The sequence below is a fragment of the Gracilinanus agilis genome, chromosome 5, assembly GCF_016433145.1.
Source record: "Gracilinanus agilis isolate LMUSP501 chromosome 5, AgileGrace, whole genome shotgun sequence".
Classification (NCBI taxonomy): domain Eukaryota; kingdom Metazoa; phylum Chordata; class Mammalia; order Didelphimorphia; family Didelphidae; genus Gracilinanus; species Gracilinanus agilis.
In genome coordinates this window covers 38,996,437-39,014,507 of record NC_058134.1, presented here as the reverse complement: position 1 = coordinate 39,014,507, position 18,071 = coordinate 38,996,437, and the positions used below count along the sequence as shown (strand labels likewise).

General features: G+C 41.6%; 1 protein-coding gene across 1 annotated transcript in view; it reads right to left on the bottom strand.

The window, feature by feature from the left end:
* Positions 1 to 3,944: 3,944 nt before the first annotated feature.
* The window catches only part of HACL1 (2-hydroxyacyl-CoA lyase 1), a 49,119-nt gene continuing 34,992 nt past the window's right edge, over positions 3,945 to 18,071 (bottom strand). The window contains exons 16-18 of the mRNA XM_044679726.1: positions 13,389 to 13,575; positions 11,306 to 11,469; positions 3,945 to 4,555 (exon numbers count right to left, since the gene is read on the bottom strand). Coding sequence (XP_044535661.1) covers positions 11,437 to 11,469; positions 13,389 to 13,575 — 220 coding nt within the window. The 3' untranslated portion in view covers positions 3,945 to 4,555; positions 11,306 to 11,436. The remainder of the gene's footprint in view (positions 4,556 to 11,305; positions 11,470 to 13,388; positions 13,576 to 18,071) is intronic.

The following is an 18,071-nucleotide window of genomic DNA, read 5'->3' as shown; positions in this document are numbered from 1 at the left end:
AGTGAGGGGATTTAGGAGTTCCTTTTACATTCATGAGTACAGCATTTGTTATGTTCCTTGCTTTCCTGTTTGTCTTGTGATTTGTCTCTCCATTTACTGTTGCCATAAGTTCTCCTCGTGTTATCTCTACGTCACTTAGAGTTCATGAAGTCTATTTTTTTTAACCTACAGTCCCTGATCAGGTGCCCTGGTTTTTGGCACAGGTAACAGCATGGAGTCTTATTGTAGCTTTTCTTGGGATTGGAGTATGACTCTTGTCTGTAAGTGGATTGACTTCTAGCAGTTTACAAAGCTAAATTTTTTATCTCTTCCCTCTTTTTCCTTTCCTTTAATTGCCTTTTTAGATCAGATATTCTTTTTCTGAATCTGAATCAGCTTGAGCATTGTTTTCCTTATTCTTTAAGTCATGAATGTGGCAAGTTGCCTTAATTCTTCCAAAGAGAGAGACTCCCAGTGAGGACAGCTCTGTCTGAAATAGATTTGAATGGGTATGGTGGTCCCCTTTATGAACTGTCTCCTTATGAGTGGTAGGTAATCTGCAGCCTGATCCCTACAGCACCCCCCAAAATTCTCAAAAACGAGACCCAGTGTGCTGTTGTCCCTGGGTATTTATAGGGTGGTTCCAACTGTCTATTGCGTTTTTGCTTAAGGGATACTGATGGATACAAGGTGGGGGACTCCCTTTTGTAAGCACCGTAACAAGAGTTGCTGACTTAAGTAAACCTACATCTATAGAAGAAGTCCATAGTTGTTCTGGAACATCCTGTGGAACAGGGTAAACCAGTGATGGGCAAACCATGTCCCACAGGCCAGATGCGGTCCCCTGAAATATTCTATCTGGCCCCGTGACATTATTCCTAATCTGATGAATACAATGAGTAGGATACAATACAATGAAACTTCGAAAGAGTTGCCTTAGAAACAGACTGACAGATAAGCATTTCCTTTCCTTTTGCCCCCTCTTTAAGAAGTTTGCCTATCACTGGGGTAAACTGTTTCTCTTTCTCCCTCTGCCTCAACCATGTCTAAGAATAACATGAGAAAAATTTTCAGGGATTCCTCTGGAAGTTGTAAAGATATGTCTCCAGAGGGTGTACATTGTATGGTAACTCTTAATTTACAAAAAAAGATCCCTGTCAAGTAAATTCATTGGTGAACTCAGCATTAGGAGAAAGGAATGCTCCACAGATAAAGGACCCAATGATACCATTTTGGGTTGTAACTTTGTTACCCTTGTGGTCTTCCAGTTACCGTCACTATTTCCATAGTTCCTTCAGAGCTGCACTCCCCTGGAGATGTTTGTAAAACTGATTTGCTAGCACCTGTATCCACCAAACAACTGTAAATCTGTTCCCCAACTTTCAAAGTAACATGGGGTGCTTTGCTATTTGGTGGAGAATGTGTTCCTATTATAGGTGCCAAAACAGTAGGATCAGGAAACTGTAGCTCTTGTTCCTGTGCATCACATTCCATCTCCCTATTTTCTTCTGCACCACTACTTTGCCAGGATTTATTTCTGTCACAACACCTTCCATTAGTTACTATTTGATTGCTCACATTTGGTTGTATCTATGTATTCTTTCCCACAATCTTTATCTTTATTTCTTATAACTGTACTATCCTGTTCATGCCTTCATAATGCACATGGCCCCTTTTGCATATCATGCTTTTGAGCATTGCCGCTGCTGAGTCCCATTCTTCACATATTCCTGCATTGTTTGCAAGTCAGGAGCTTGTTGTGAACCATGGTAACATCCATGGTTGCAGCAGCTATTGTGGTCCTGTCTTTGATATGCATTGTTAAATCTGTTGTTATAGCTATATGAATTCTGTCTCTAATCAGTGTTGTTAAAGTTGTTGCCTTGGTTTACCCTAAATCCTTGTCCAGAGAATTGCCCTCTGAACTAACACTCCCTCACCATGTGGCCCATTTGGTTAAGCAAATAGCATCTCAGTGGACTTTGTCTGTTTGGTCTGGGGTTGAATTCACTTCTAGGTCTACAAGATCTCAAAGCTTCCACTGCTTTTATTTCCTTTATTTCACTATCTTTAAGCTTTTGGTTTGCTTCTTTTAATTGCTTTTTAAAGTCATCAATTAGGTCATTTTTTGTCTTTTGCCTGTCTTTCTCCACTTGGTAAATATAGCCAGCAGTCCTTTTAAGCTCTTCTAAACTCATTGTAAACCAATTAGGGCAATTGCTTCTGAAGAAATTTCTTATAGAAGTGCATGCATTTTTGACAGTGAATATAATTTATATTTTCCTCCTTCAATAAGTCCATGCCAAACCATTGCTCCCCAGAGTCTATAATCCTGTCCAAAAAGCTTGTAGGTGTTTCCCCCAGGCTCCTGCCTCAGTTTCTCAAATTTGGACCATGTGTCAAGACACTTTGAATTTGCTTTCAAGGTCTCTAGAATAGAATCCGTAGCCTTGCCCAGATAACTAGAAGCCTCAACAGAATTCATCTCCAATTGAGAATCTTCAGTAGACCAGGGTGTTAAGAGCAGAGTTATTGTCTGCTCAATAAACTGCTGCTTCTCACTCTTGGTTAAAAGTTCATCTATGATTAATTCAAAATCTCTAAAATCTAGGTCAAAGATCTTGATGACCCTTTTGAACTCCCTTATTACTTTCATTGGTTCATTGTCAAACCTAGAAGTCCATTTTTTAATGGCATCTAAGTCAGCTTGAGTGAATTGTTTTTGTGAATTAACATGCACGATCCCTATATCCAGAGCAATATATGACACATCATGCAAAGGGAACATGTGGGCAGGATTATGTTCTAATGCCTCAGTTTCCAGTTGAAGTGTGGTAGGTGCTTGTGATTTTTCTGTACTCCCTTGCTTAGATGCTTCCTGTTGCACTATCCCTTGCATTTTCCTTTTTGTCTTGGTCAATTCCAAGCATTGAGCCTCAAGTTGATCAAACTTTGTTTGCAGGGTGAGTGCTAGTTATTTTAATTAATTGTTTCCTAGAGACTGACAGCCAGATACAGTAAGCCTTTTAATAATGACTACCACAATCTTTTTGATGGAAATGTCTTTTTTTTTTTTAAATAAACCCTTACCTTCTCTCTTGGAGTCAATACAGTGTATTGGCTCCAAAGCAGAAGATCAATAAGGGCTAGGTAATGGGGGTCAAGTGACTTGCCCCAGGGTCACACAGCTGGGAAGTGTCTGAGGCCAGATGTGAATCTAAGACCTCCCATCTCTAGGCCTGGCTCTCAATCCACTGAGCTACCCAGCTGCCCTACCACAATCTTTTTGAATTGGAAGAGGCAATCTAATACTAGTAGAAAGAGTGACAGATAAGATAAAGTTCTTCTTAGAGTCTTGTCAATAATCGGCAGCAAAACTTCAAATCCCAGACAATCATGTAAAAATTCTAGCATAATCACCAGGAAAAATGCAGGAATCATTGTCAGTTGGTACCACAATGCTTCCATTCTGCTAGGCTCAGTTGGAAAAAGATTGCTCTGATTAAATAATATCACTTCAGGCAAACAATAATTGCTGTTGCCTTTCACTGTTACAAAATTCAACTCAGCTAGGTTGTAACTGCTGGAGTTTGCAGCTGACTGGGAAAACTTTTTGGGCTTGTCAGTACAGACCTCTGCTGTGTCTGTGTTCAGTTGGAGCCTGTCAGCTCTCAGAATTCTAATGGCCGCCTGGACCCCCTTGCTGAGAATGAGAGTTCTAAAGAAGACCAAAACAGCTGCTGATTCTTTAGAAACTCAAAATATTCTAGGGTCCTATCCTTTGGCTCACCAATTGAAGAGATGATGGAATAACTGAGGTGAATGGATGTTGTTATCCACCCTAGGGAACTGAGTTTGATACTTAATGGGCTGTTTATAAGTATCACAGCTCTCTTTAGTGAAGTAAGTCAGAGTAAGCCTTACTCACTTGGCCAGATCACTCACACACAAGTCTTCAGGACTAATTAGTATAAAAGTAACTGATTTATTAACCAGGTTAGGGAGGGAGGATTTAGAAATGAGGATGCCCTCTTTCTAATTTCTAAGTTCTAATACTCCACCCTTCCCCCTATGTCCATCGCAAGATGGAGTCTTTGAGATCTTGAGGCTCCCTACCAGCTCCCTATTCTGGCTAGATATCCCCAAAAGCCTCTCTATTCTACCTTACACTAACATCCTTCCTTGTTACTTTAGCTGGTTGGTAAAAGGTTTCTCCAAGTTGACTAAGGATAAACTCAAATTGACTGAGTTCACCTTGAGCTAGACCCAGACCTGAAGTAGACACTTCAGACCCCACACCAATGGTCTTTAGATTAGCTATTGCTCAGTCAGGGTTGATGAAAGCAGTAGAAACAGAGATCTTCAGATGGGTTCTTCTGTGGAAAAGGTACCTCCAAAATTAATTGAAAAATTTCTCTTCTTCCACAAAACAGGTTTGGGTTGAAAAGCTCAGCAGAGAGCAGGCTCTTTCCTTTCCCAGCTTTTGGACAGGAAGTAGTGTCAGTTGCACCTTAAAAACTCTTCCTCCTCTGCCCCCTGCATTCCAGAATCCTTTCTCCAGAGTTCCTAGCATGTGCTGAAAGAAGTGGGTTTAATCACTTAAAATATTGGTAAGTTTCAAAGTCCAGTGTCTCTGTCTGTCTCAGGCTAATAGGTCAAAATGGCTGCCTTCAGATCTGGATATCTTAATAATGCAATCTGATTGCTATGTTAAGTTGACAAAAGGTTTTATATATTAAATAAACAAAGAAAGGGAAGGGGAAGGAGGGCCAAGGTAATTCCCTAGCACTAAATGCTCTAATTCCTCCCACCAAACTAAGAGGTCTGCATGGACCTGCCTTCTTTGACTTGCTGCTAATAGCCACCCTAACCTCTCTGAACTGTACTCCCAAATCCCTAATATCTAGCTTCCCTGACTAAGGCTGCTCCACAAAAGTATTTGGGAAAGGTTGAATAGTCAAGGTCAGTTGGATAAGGTTGGTGACTAGATGACAAAGTCACCAAGGCCTACAGGCACCTACCTGCAGATTTCTTGGAATATAGACAGATAACAGTCTTGATTAAAGCTGGCTTTCTTCTCAGGAACACAAAGGCATATTATAATATATGACCAGGAACAAAAGGCAGGAATAGAGGGAGAGAAAAGTCCAGAAGCTGGGAAGCCAGTCCGATGGGTTACCACTCCACTCAGGCAAGTAAGTTAACTCCCAGTCAGTTAGCCCTCAAAGTTCTGAAGGAAACAGCAACCAACTTCCAGTTTCAGGCTTCAAGTCCTCTCTTTATTCTGTTCCCACATTCTTTTGGAATACTCTTCTTAGTGTTCCATCCAAAATTTATTTTCTTTGCATCCTGTATCTTTTTTTCAACTCACCTTCCTCTTTTCCTATTTTAATAGTGCCCATGCTAGCTGCTTAAAGACAATCTTCAACTTCTCTTATCTCTATAAGTCAACTATTACACGTACCAGGCCAGGGCAGGCCCAGCAGAGGCTCCCAAATGTGCTGTTCCCTCAACATCAGGGGCCGCCACCCCGGGTCTCTGTAACCATTAGAATATTAGCTATACAAAAGAATATGATGAATGGGGCAGCTGGGTGGCTCAGTGGATTGAGAGCCAGGCCTAGAGACGGGAGGTCCTAGGTTCAAATCCGGCCTCAGACACTTCCCAGCTGTGTGACCTTGGGCAAGTCACTTGACCCCCATTGCCTACCCTTACCAACTCTTCCACCTATAAGTCAATACACAGAAGTTAAGGGTTTAAACTAAAAAAAAAAAAAAAAAAAAAAAAAAAAAAAAGAATATGGCCTTTCAACCAAAAACAACACTGGGGATAAGGTCAAAGATTCTTCTGATGGTTCCAGGGATATGTCTCCAGTTGAAGTATACACAACTGTTGCCCTGAGTTTACATAAAAGATCTCTACCCACAAGATTCATTGAAGAGTTAGCCATTAGTAAGAATGAATGTTCCACACTTAGAGGTCCTAGAGATAGCATTTGTGATGGCAATTTCTTCACTACTTGGGGTTTCCCTGATACACCCACAACCTGCATTGTACCCACTGCTTCACACTCATCAGGAAATTTTTGCAACATAGATTTTGCAGCCCCTGTATCCAACATGCAGTCATAAAAATGCCCCCCCACTTTTAGGGTGACATGGAGTTCTGTACTATTTCGTGGAGAGTAGACCAGATCACAGGTAACACTTTAGGATTAGGAAAACTAAATTCTTGTTCCTGTCCTTCACTGACTACATTATCATTTACTTCCCTTGTTACATCTTGCAAAGTCACTAAGCTGTCTGTTTCCGTATACCCATTTTCTATTGTTAAAAGTATAGAGGAAGGTCTCTAATAATGTCGACTGCAAGGGGGTTGTCCTTGTGATGGAATTGAGAACAGGGAAGGACAGGAAACATTGTTCAGATAAAGGACTTCTATGGGGTATGGTGTTGGCGTTTTGCCAGGGCTTAGCGAATTGCCTGGCCCCCAAGATGTCCCTTCTGAACACAGCCCCTGTCAGGGAAGACAGTAATAGCTGACAGCTTCAGGTTTCGTGTAACTGAAGCCTATTAGAACTGCCTCCCCATTTTCTCCTTTGCCCTCTAACCTTCCCAGATATCTCTCAAAGATCTTTTCTGACTGCGTTTAGTTAACAATCAAAAGGGGTGGTTTAATGAATCAGGATCAGGGATGGGTTTGGAGAGTGGGAACAGGAAAGCCTTAGTTTGATCTCAAGCATGGTATGGAATCTCTTTGGCTTTAGCCAAAGCCAAAGGCTCTGGCCAGAAAATGTTCTTGATTCCTTTCTTTCTTCTAACTGCTAACCTAATCTAACTGACAGATTGCAATGTCTTTCTAAAGCTGGCACAGAGAGAGTATCTCATCTTCAGGTTGGCTCAACATGCTTTCTGGGCACAGCCTCTCAAGCCACTGTAAAAGTTCAGCCAGCCCTCTTTAGTTGTTGTCCAGGAGAAACAGGTACAATCTCAAGATCTTTCAGGTTCAAGGGAAATGTCGGGAAATCCTCAGGTATCCAGGAATTTGAATCCTGAGGCAAGGTATCAGCTTTGTCCAGGTCAGCGTCCAGAAACAAAACTCCCCTCCTCCAGTTCTTTTCCCAGAAGCCCCCTCCTGTTCCTTCCAACTGTCACTCCTGTCCTTCAAATCACTCTGTAACATTCCAAAACTCCTCTCTGTGCAAAGCTTCTCCTACACTATACACTCAGTTCCACTCTCCTCTGTAAAACTTCATAATGCAGCTATTGCTCCATGTGGTCCCTTCTGTAAATCTCCCTTCTCACCAGCTACCTGGGATTACCTAGGTCCATCTCTTTATTTTATATATGACTACATCATCTCCATGTCTGGGGCTTGTGCTGACCCTTGAAAATAGTTCATCTAGCTGCATTTCATCCCAGTGTGGACAGTTATTTCTAAAATAATCCCAGACCTTGGGGCATGCATTTTTCACAAACTGTCTCCTGATAATGACTGACAACCCTGTCTTTGGATATGTCCAAACTGATCCATCTCTCTGCCAAGTCAATAACTGTCCAGGAAAGTGGACGGTGTCTCTCCCACTTCCTGCCTAATTCTCTCAAACTTGGACCATGTCCCCAGTCTCTTGAAACAGTCCTTCACGGTTTGAATTACTAATTCCTGTTCCCTGACTAATTCTCTGTAACCAGCAAAAGAATTTGTCTCCCAGTGGGGATTTTCTTGGGACCAGTCGGCTATTTTGGGGTTCTAGTGTGTCTCTGTAATGATCTTTTGTTTTTCTCATTTTGTTAAAAGTTCATCTAGGAGGATGTCAAAGTCACATAATTTGGGTCATATTGTTTCACAATTTTCTTAAACTTCTTCACTACAGCAATAGGTTCTTCCTCAAAACTTGGTGTCCCTTTCTTAAAAGCATCTATATAGGTTTGGCTGAATCCCTTGTGTAACTGCAAATTAATGATTTTGTGCTCAGTGGTGTACACTGGCACCTCTCTCGGTAGAAGTAATTTGCTGGATTATTTTCAAGTGTCTCAGTTTTTCTCTCAAGCTTAGTTGTGCCTAGTGTGTTATCCTTGTCATCTTTTTCTGCTTGCAGTCTCTTTAACACATTTTCAAGATAGATCTTTAGATTCAACTCATTAAATGCAATTTGCCTCATCACTAATCCTTTCCATTGTTTGAAAATCACTAGAAGCATTTTCTTCGTAAAATCATCAATATTAGTATAGATATCATCAATGGTATATAAGATACCACTTTGAGTAAAGTGATGGACATAACTGCCATTACCCATTGAGGTAACCCTAGTCCCTGGATGTAGAGTAGGACAGTATACGTGAGAAATGCTGGAATAGCTGCCAGGTTGAAAAAAATGAGTACCATTTTGCTCCAAAAAACCTATGTGGTGGTTTTTAAAATGTATTGCTTTCCAGTAAAAGCAGCCTTTGGCTTCAGCTGGTTGGATGAGGCTGTCACTGTGTTACGAAAAAGTGCCACCCAGGGACCACTGCATTGGTACTGCACAGGAAAAAGTTTATCGTTTTAAAATTCTGAAGCCTAGCTGTTTGGCTCCTTAGCAATGGTTGGCAGTAGAGGAAAAACTTCCTTGTTGAAACTGAAGCTTTCACAGTTCAAAAGGCTTGAATGTATCTAGGTTCTTTGCTTCCTTTTTCGGCTTTACAGACTGTTATGTATATTTTTGAGACACAGTCTCTTTTTGTCTCTGTTTTGTTGTTGGTAAGGGACAGCTGGCTGCCAGTTGAAGCTGAGCTGGTTTTAAGCTTATAAGCTCAATGTAACTGCTTTTGGCCTATGTAGAGTGAACGGAGACAGATTTAGGAAACAAAACCTTCTATTTAATAGGTTTGAAAAGGTTTAAGGTAAAGGTAAAAAGGTTTTAGGATAAGTTCACTAATACTAAGGGGATAACTAACTTAAAACACAGCCAACTCAAGGCTTCTCATGAAGACCGCTTCTATCTGGGAATTCCCAGACCTGCTCTGTCTCCTTATCTCTATCTAAACCCAATTTCTACCTATATAAACCTATTTCTAATATCCTTATAAATATGTATATAATCCTCAAAGAATTGTCTCCAAGTATCCTTCTAGTTCACCACTCAAATAACAGCTTAGTCAGGGTTAGGCCTTGCCAGCCAGAGATGGCTTCCCGGCCTAGGTAGGCCCAAAAGCCTTGCCTTCACTCTGCAGGCTCACAAAGTTAAAAGAAAAAGGTCTTCTTTCTTCTTTCTGTTAATCTTCTCCTGTAGTCACTGCCAAACTCACTTTCTCTCTTCCAAACTGTCAATCTGGTATTCCCAAGGTTTCAAAGGAAATTCCCCCCAAACCAGAAAACTACCACCCTCTGGAGCTCAGGTCTGCTTCCAGAGCCCTTGACAGTTGGAAAAACCAATCCTTATCAGTACCTCAGAATTCCAATAGGAACTCTGGCTCCAAGTTCCAAGCTGGGCCCAAGACACTGAGACAGTATCTCTCATTCTATCCTTAATCACTAATCTCCTTTAATTAACCCCAAATCTATAATATTCCTAATACTCTGAACTGCCTACTATCTGATCTTATGATCTGAAGGCTGGGATGTGGCCACTTTGGCGAAATTATATCATGAAGTCTAGAATTTATATCTATACAGCAACACTGATTCATGTACACGTTGGAGCAACAATCCGGAATGATGCATTTTGTAAGAGAGAGAAAGACAGGTAAAAGCTTTTGCAAAAGTTGGGTACAAGACTTTGCAGAAGAGGGCTAGCACATGCACGGAACTAAAAAGGAGAGATTCTAAGGTGTAAGGACAATATAAAAGGAAACTCACAGAAACAGTTGGGAAGAGTGTTCCTGTCTCTTCAAGGGGTTTGAGGAAAGCACTTTCTGCCATTGGTCTCTCCAAGAAGGAGGTTACCTAACTTTCTTTGGAAGCCATTTGGTTCCTGTTTTCTGTGATTCAGCCATCCAGCCATTCAGTCCTTGAGTGAGATATCCTGTCCATCCTTTCTTTGCTGTAGTCCACAAAGGAGTTCCTGAGATCTGGTGCCATAAGGGATTTTGTACCAACTAAGAAGAATCCTAACAGGACCCAGTAATGTCTGTGAGATTGAAGCCAGAGCCAATTTGGCTCAGGCCAAGAGGGTGAATTCCATAGTTTACCTCACCCTATCTGCTACTGATGGACTAACTCTTCAAATATTAATTTGAGGACCAGATTAGATCAGGAAGTTAGATAATGGATTTCTGAACAGAGAGAGTAATTTAGGAAGTGTCAAGATCAAGAAGACTCTGTAAGGAGTCTATAGATTTTGGGAGGAGATTAGAGGGGAAGATTAGGGTTACCTTTCCCTCTGGTCCTCTATCCTTTCTTGAGGTAATGAATAAACCAATTTACTGTTTATTTCAACAAGAAGCGATCAGATTGCATTATACCCATCAAACTGCAGATGAGGCCTACCACCTATTATCACCTAAAGTCGGGTTCAGCACTGGTCTAAACCTTTTAGCACAAACAATTTACCTATTTCAGTTAATTCACTCATTTCAGTTAGCTCAATTATTTCAATTTGAATATTCTGTAGTCTTATATAATATTTCATCGTTATATAACAGGTCTTCCCTGAGATCATAATATTAAAAACAGCTACACTGATATGGGGCTTGCAAGTGTGCCAGGCACTGTGGTAAGCACTTTACAATTATTATCTCATTTGACCCTCACAGCCACCCTGAGAGGCAGGTACTATTAGTATCATTTTTTTTTTTAAAGCCCTCACCTTCCATCTTAGAATCAACACTGCATATTGGTTCTAAGGCAGAAGAGTGGTAAGGGCTAGGCAATGAGAGTTAAATGACTTGCCCAGGGTCACACAGCTAGGAAGTGTCTGAGGTCAGATTTTATCCCAGGGCCTCCTGTCTCTAGGCCTGGCTCTCCATCCACTGAGCCACCCAGCTGCCCACTATTGTGATCATTTTACAGGTGAGGAAAGTGAGGCAGACAGGTTAAAGGACTTCCTCAGTCACACAGCTGGTAAGAGCCTGAAACTAGATTTGTACTCAGATCTTCCAGACTCGAGGCTTGAAGTTGCCCCAATTTATCCTGTCTCTGTCTTGTTTGTATCTGGCATGTTTTTTTCCACATTGGCTTGTAAGCCTTTGGAAGTAGGGGCTGGGTTTTTAAAAGCTTTTTTCTGGGTACGTACAAAGCTTAGTTCATTGTATACAAACCTAAAAAGCTTATCAGACCATGACTGACAAGATTCCCACATCTTCAAAGGGCTTTCTCACTGAATAACTCCATTGGAAATGTCACAAACCTTTTCTAGGTTTGATTCTAACAGTTCTCCTTTTGCTTGGTACAGTTTGAGAGGCACTGGTCCTGCTGGTGGGCTCTCTGGCTGCAGCCTTCCTCCGCAGGAAGATGGGCTTCTCTGGCCTGTGGTTGCAGTCACATGTTAGAGCGGGTGAGCCAGTGAAAATCCTGGGGAAAAAGAGAGAGAGAATGGGGAGGCTGGCCCAGAAGCAGGAAAGCCAGCCCCACTTGGCCCCAGGGTCTGCTGGGCTACAACTGTTCCTTGTGGCCCAATCACGAGTCACTGTTGGGGGAGTGTGAACTGACCCAGCCATTTCAGAGCCAATGGAACCATGCATGCCCCTGATCTGGTAGGGCCCTGAGTGTGAGATCAGAAGAGGGGGAAGGGCCTGCTTGGACACAAGTATTTCTAGCAGCTCTTTGTGTGGAGTCAAGTTGGGGGGACGGCTGCACATGTGGCAGAGCAGAGTTGGAACAGAATGCTCTGGCGGTGCCCTGAGAAATGAGCCATAGCCTGATCAGACACACGCAGTCACTCTCCTCTGAGATGATGTACAACGACAGGAGCAGACTGGGAGAACAACGTCTGAGAGAGGGGGTTGGAGGGAGAGAGAGAGGCTGCATTTCTCTGGTGGATGTGCCCATTCTGGTCAGAAGAAAGACGTTTTTCTAGAGTGCAGACATGATGGTTCAGCGCAATCAGGGCAGTTGCTACCCTCCGATTCCCGTTCGCAGTCAGAGCCTCACTCACACTTGTGGGTGGGCAGCGATGGTCAGCTCAGGGCCCTCAGCTCTTTCATGTCCCGCCCAGTCAGTGCCGGGGTTTTCACTGCTGGTGATTTGTTTAAAACGGCCCTGTCCAGTGCTCCTACCCCAAGAAAGCTGCGCCATGCCTTATGGAGAACATGCAAGTGGGAGAAGCTTTGCTTGGGCAGGGTCGGAGCACGGGTGCCTTGGAGTCACTGATCTCGTTGTGAGGCCACTCCAGAGAGCATTAGAGGAAGCTGTGAGGCAGCAGCCCGTCATGCCCCCAGGAGTGATGGTTCAGGATAGTTCCTCTGTGATCTCAGTGACTTTCCTGGCCGTGGCTGCCGTTTCCTGGTGTTGGGCTCAGAGACTAGGCTTCTGAGGTCCCCCTGGGGAGATAAACAAGGAAACATCTTCCTTGTCCCCAAAGCACCCGCCCCGGGGGTCACAGTCTGCCCCTGCCTCCTTTTCTTCATTTTCTCAGAGTTTTCCTCTAGCAATGCAGGGCCTCTGATGATATCACCACGGAGCCAACATAGTACAAACATGTGGGAGCACACAGAAGGAGCCCCACTCCAATCAGGAGCCTGAGGCCACAGCACGGTGCCAGGCAACCGCATGCTGGGTCAATACAAGAGGTGCCTCCAATGAAAGGGGTCCTCCCCTTTGTTACACCTCACAGATAACAAAAGCCAACATTTATTTAGGTCTAAGAAAGCGCTCCACACTGGTTTGGGTATTTGTTAGGGAGCTACTGGTAGGTGGGAGGTAGCGGCCAGAAAGCTGGATCCCAGGTCAGAAAGACCAAGATTTGAGTCCCATCTTGGAAACGCTCAGGCTGGGCAGCCCTAGACAAGACACAGAACCTCTCAGGATCTCGGCATCCCTCTTGGGAGTTCTCGCTATGCCAATGAAATGACAGATTTAGTCCCCCAAACCTGGCTGTCCAAACAAAATATCAGTAACTTAAAAAAAAAAAATGGTGAGCACTACAGAGAAGCAGGTTAAGAATTCAGATGGATTGGAAATAGGATTGGAATGAAAACCCATCAAATGTCTGGCTACTCTATCTCCTCCATAATTCATGGGACAAAACAACTACAAACTATCGTACATTTTAAAAACAGGCAAAACTGCCATTGAATCCATTTCTTAAAGATGTTGCCAAGAGTTTTAGAAGCCTCCCTGCCACTTCTCTATGTTTTTCTACAAAGGCAAATCAGAGGTCCTAGCGGCCCGGAGCATTGCAGTGGAGGCCCGAGGGGCGCCTGTGGGCCCCCACCAAAACCAGCCTCCACTTGGAAGCCGCTCTACTGAGCGAGTGACTGGGTGGTGCTTACCTGCTTCTTCCGAGCAGCCTGAGGCTCGATCATGACGTTGATGAGAGACGGCACTACTTTCTCGGCTAAGCTTCTGGTCAGAGCATTCTGCAGCTCTCCCGGAGTCTGCACAAAATAGCCTTTACCTCCGAAAGCAGTCATCACCTGCTCATAATGGGAATTTGGCAGAAGAGAAACTGGAGGTCCTCTGCAAAAAGCAAGGAAAAGGTCATCGATATTTACCTTCCCAAGCTATATTCCCAAATAATTTGTTTAACTGGAATAAAAAATGAGCTCGTTTTATATATAATTCTACAGGATTTTTTAAAGCTTGTAAAAGAAGCTTACAAAATGAGGCAAATTGCTGAAATAAATAATAAAGTAATTTAAAAAAAAACCTAACTAAACAGAGTTAACTAAAGAAACCATCAAGAAAAGAGAGAATTGAAGAAAGTTATTAGAATATGGTGGGCTATTTAAGCAGAATAGTGAAAAAATGTACATAGCAGAGAATCTTGATAGGAAAACAACAAAGAGAGAAAACAAAATTTTTATTAAGTTTCTGAAAAAATTTTGAAACAAACGGTAATTCCAGCCACCCCCTTGAGGAATGTCCATTATTCAACATGGAGGCTGTGATCACCAATGTAGAAGTGACAGTTTAGAAATCAGAATCTGATCTAGATCTCATTCAACACAAGCTGGAGCTGGAAGTCAGGTCTTCTCGATGGTTCAAGAGGAAAACGAGGTCAGAATGTTAAAGAAATTGTCTTTTTTTTTGGATAAATTACTTTATGCGATGCAGTAATATGGCTGACTCTGGTTTTCATGATCCTGGTGCCATCTTACTTGTTTATTCTGTGGTTATTTCAAATCTGATACACCAATCCAGTAAATGGATCGAGTGTAAAGGATGATTTGGGAACTAATTCCCAGGTGGAGTGACACTGCCAGGCAATGCCGTCAAGAGCAGGTTGAGAAAACTTGCGGCTGGAGAGTGTCAGTGAAAGGCCAGCTGACAACAGCACTCGGCATGTGGTCTGTTCCTCCTTCACAGCAAACTAATAAGGAGTAAATGATCTTTCCTGTCAGTAGATTAAACCCTGTATCTTTGGCTATTGTGGATACAGAAACTTAAAATGATGATTATTCTTATCTGACTGTGATATGATAGTTATTAATATTGATATTAATGATAATGAGCTGATATTCACTCTAATTGAGCTTCTGAGTAGAGGCAGGGCTTCAACTGCCACATTCTCCCTCAAAGAACCTTGGCAGCTCTTCAGGTCAGTAACGGATCTCACTTTTGAAAACTTATTTAATAAAAAATAAACAGGAATGGTTGAAGGATGAGTTAAAGTTGAAGGAAAGAGGGACTGGGAATGAAGCTCAGATTCCTATTAAGCTAATAAACTAGGCATATATCTTCAGTAGGTTTAGAAGACATTGATTCATAGAAACTGCCAGGCTGGTTAGCCTTGGCCTGGCCATGGTTTAGCTCTGGCTAACCTGGCTTAGTTTTATTGAATTAATCTTCAGTAATAATCTTTTTGATGGAGTTGAGAAGCTAATAGATCAATGATGGCAGATTGATTGCAGATGTTAATATAACTGGATGCACCTGGATCATTGTCCTTACAAAGTGGCAGCTAATCCTGGTCTATGAAATAACTGAGACAAGTTACAGAGCTCACCACTTCACCTCCCACCTTATCTCACAACTGAGACCCTGAGGTTAGGATCCAGCTCCTATTTATTGGGATGCCCCAACCGTCTTTTCAGTCTCATGCCAGCTCATACCAACTCCTGAAATTCGAAAATCTGAGCTATCAACTGGCAACTCATGGCCCAAGATGGCTTCTTGCAAACATTACTTACACAAGGCTTGGAAGTGTAATACCCATCCTAAATAATGTTATTGTACTGGATCCATTTGGTTAAAATACTCCATCACCTTTGAAAAAATAAACCCAAAATAATTCCAAATTTAGGATATAGCAGGGGCCTGGGAATTGGAATACTTGAGTATTGACACCCCAACCTCCCCCTTATCAGGGGTTCCTGGGATTGTTTTATTTCTATGGCTCCAGATGAAAATTCAAAGCTAAGGACTCACAGGTCTCTTAAGTTGTTTTTTTAGGTTAATTTTATCTTTTATTTTGATTTTCTAAAATAAGCTCTTGTTGATGCCTTTTTTTATATTATAGTTTTCCCTAGTATCACTCCTCCTTTCCTTTTCCAGAGAGTCACCCATATAACAATATTTTTTAGAGACCAAAAGCAAGAAAAAGAAAAAAAAATCAGCACCACTGATCAATATATTGAAAACTCCAAAAATATATGCAATGTGTATAACCTGTGGACCTTGCCAAAGGGGTGGATTGGGAGCATCCTCTCACATCTCTCCTTTTGGGTCAGGCTTATTCTTTATAACCTTTCTGACTCCCTTCTAACTTTCTGGTGTGGTGCTGTTCTTTCCATTGGCAGTGCTGTAATTATGGTGTATTTTATTTTCTCACCTTCACTTCATCAGTTCAGGTACATCTTTCCAGGTTTCTCCATATTCATCATATTCTTCTAGCACAAAAATAGGCCACTACATTTAGGTATTACATTTTACTTGGCTATTCCCCAATTAATGGGCATCTACTTTGTTCTGATTCTTTGCAACCACAAAAAAAGGCTGTTAAATTTTTTCAAATCAAAAACAAACAAACAAAAACAAAGAAGGCTACTATATAAATATTTCAGTGTATGGAAGGATTTTCTTCTTATCAATGGCTTCCTTGATGCATAAGCCTCATTGTGCGATCTTCAGGTCAAAGGGTATAGATATTTTAGTCACTTTACTGGCATAATTCCGAAATGGTTACATCAATTTACAGCTCCACCAACAGTGTATCTTCCCATAACCCCTCTAACACAGACTACTGTCAATTTTGTTTTTTTTTAAAAACTCTTACCTTCTGTCTTGAAGTCAATACTGCATATTGGCTCCAAGGCAGAAGAGTAGTAAGGGCTAGGCAATGGGGGCTAAGTGACTTGCCCAGGGTCACACAGCTAGGAAGTGTCTGAGGCCAGATTTGAACCTAGGCCCTCCTGTCTCTAGGCCTGGCTCTCAATCCACTGAGCCACCCAGTGTCGGGAGCTATTAAGAGAAATTAGAATCTCAAGTAGATATTTTTATCTGGATCCCCTCAAAAGATCAATACAGACCGGCAGAGCCGTGTATTGGCTTTTTTTCCCTTTCGGGTTGAGAACTGGAGTGCGATATCTAAGATAAAAATCTGAGATTCCTCTTTTGACTCTTTTTCAGATCCACACCTTTTCTTAATAACATTATAGGTCCCATTGGAAGGCTTTAAACAAACGAGAAGTTACTGGGTTAACAATTTCTCTACAAGAAAATTAAGATCCCTAAACTCTAAGAATATTCCTGAGTCAGCCAAGGTCAGAGCTAGACAAAACTTTATCCAGCCAGATGCAGTCCTCCCGATGGAAAAATACAAGACTCAATTCCTTTATGATATCTGTAGAATATATTTACAATTCTCAGAATTTGCTTGCTGATATCCAGGCTGCTAGAATTCGGCCTTGGACCCTGTTCTATCTTTTCTTTGAAGCCTCCAAGGATTTTCCTTTGTATGATTTGTAAACCTTTTACAGCTGTGACTCTTTCTTTGTGTTCTTTGTTTGAAACCAGTATAAAGTTAACTCAAGAACTCCATGAAGATGGAGCACTATGAGCTAACAAGCCGTGCTTCCAATCTGTTTCATTCTTTGTGTCCCACGACCACCTTAGGCCACTCAAATGAGTCTCTGGTTATAGAGCAGGATCACTATAACCCAGCTGCCCCTATTGTCATTTTTTGACATATTTGCAATATGGAGATGAACCTCAGGATTGATTTGCATTTCTCTTCTTAGTGATTTGGAGGATTTTTTTCACATCACTGTGAATACTATGCAGTCCCCCTCTTGAGAATTGTTCAGATCCCTTCACTACTTGTCTTCTGGGGAATGGTGACTGGTATGTATACCCTCTCTCTCCCCCACAAATTGTTTGCGTATCTTGGATACCAAACCCATATCAGAGAAATCTGATGTGAAGATTGTTTCTTCTATTCAGCTGCTTCCCTTTTTATCCTAGATGCATTAATATTGTCTATGCAGAAGCTTAAAATGATCTCTTTTCTCTTTTGTAATTGCCTCTTTTATTCACTTAAGACTACATCTCTTACCTACAGCTACGAGAGCTCCAGGATCTGTTTCTCTTTTAATGTTTCTATATGATCTTTGATATTAAGGTCGTGTATCCAATAAGAAATGTCTTGTGTGATGTAAAGTGTTAGTCTAAGTTGAATTTCCACCATACTGCTTTCCAGTTTTCCCAAAAGTTTTTTTTCTTCTTTCCTTTTTCTTATTAGATTGACTAGTACTTTGTCTATTTTATCTGTTTTTTCAAAATACCAGCTTCTAGTCTTATTAATTCAATAGTTCTTTTACTTTCGATTTTATTAATTTCTCCCTTAATTTTTAGTATTTCTAATTTAGTTTTCATCTGGGGGTTTTTTATTTGCTCGCTTTCTAATTTTTTGAGTTGCATGCCCAATTCGTTAATCTCTGCCCTCCTTAATTTGTTAATATATGCACTCAAGGATATAAATTTCCCCCTGAGTACTGCCTTGGCTGCATCCCACA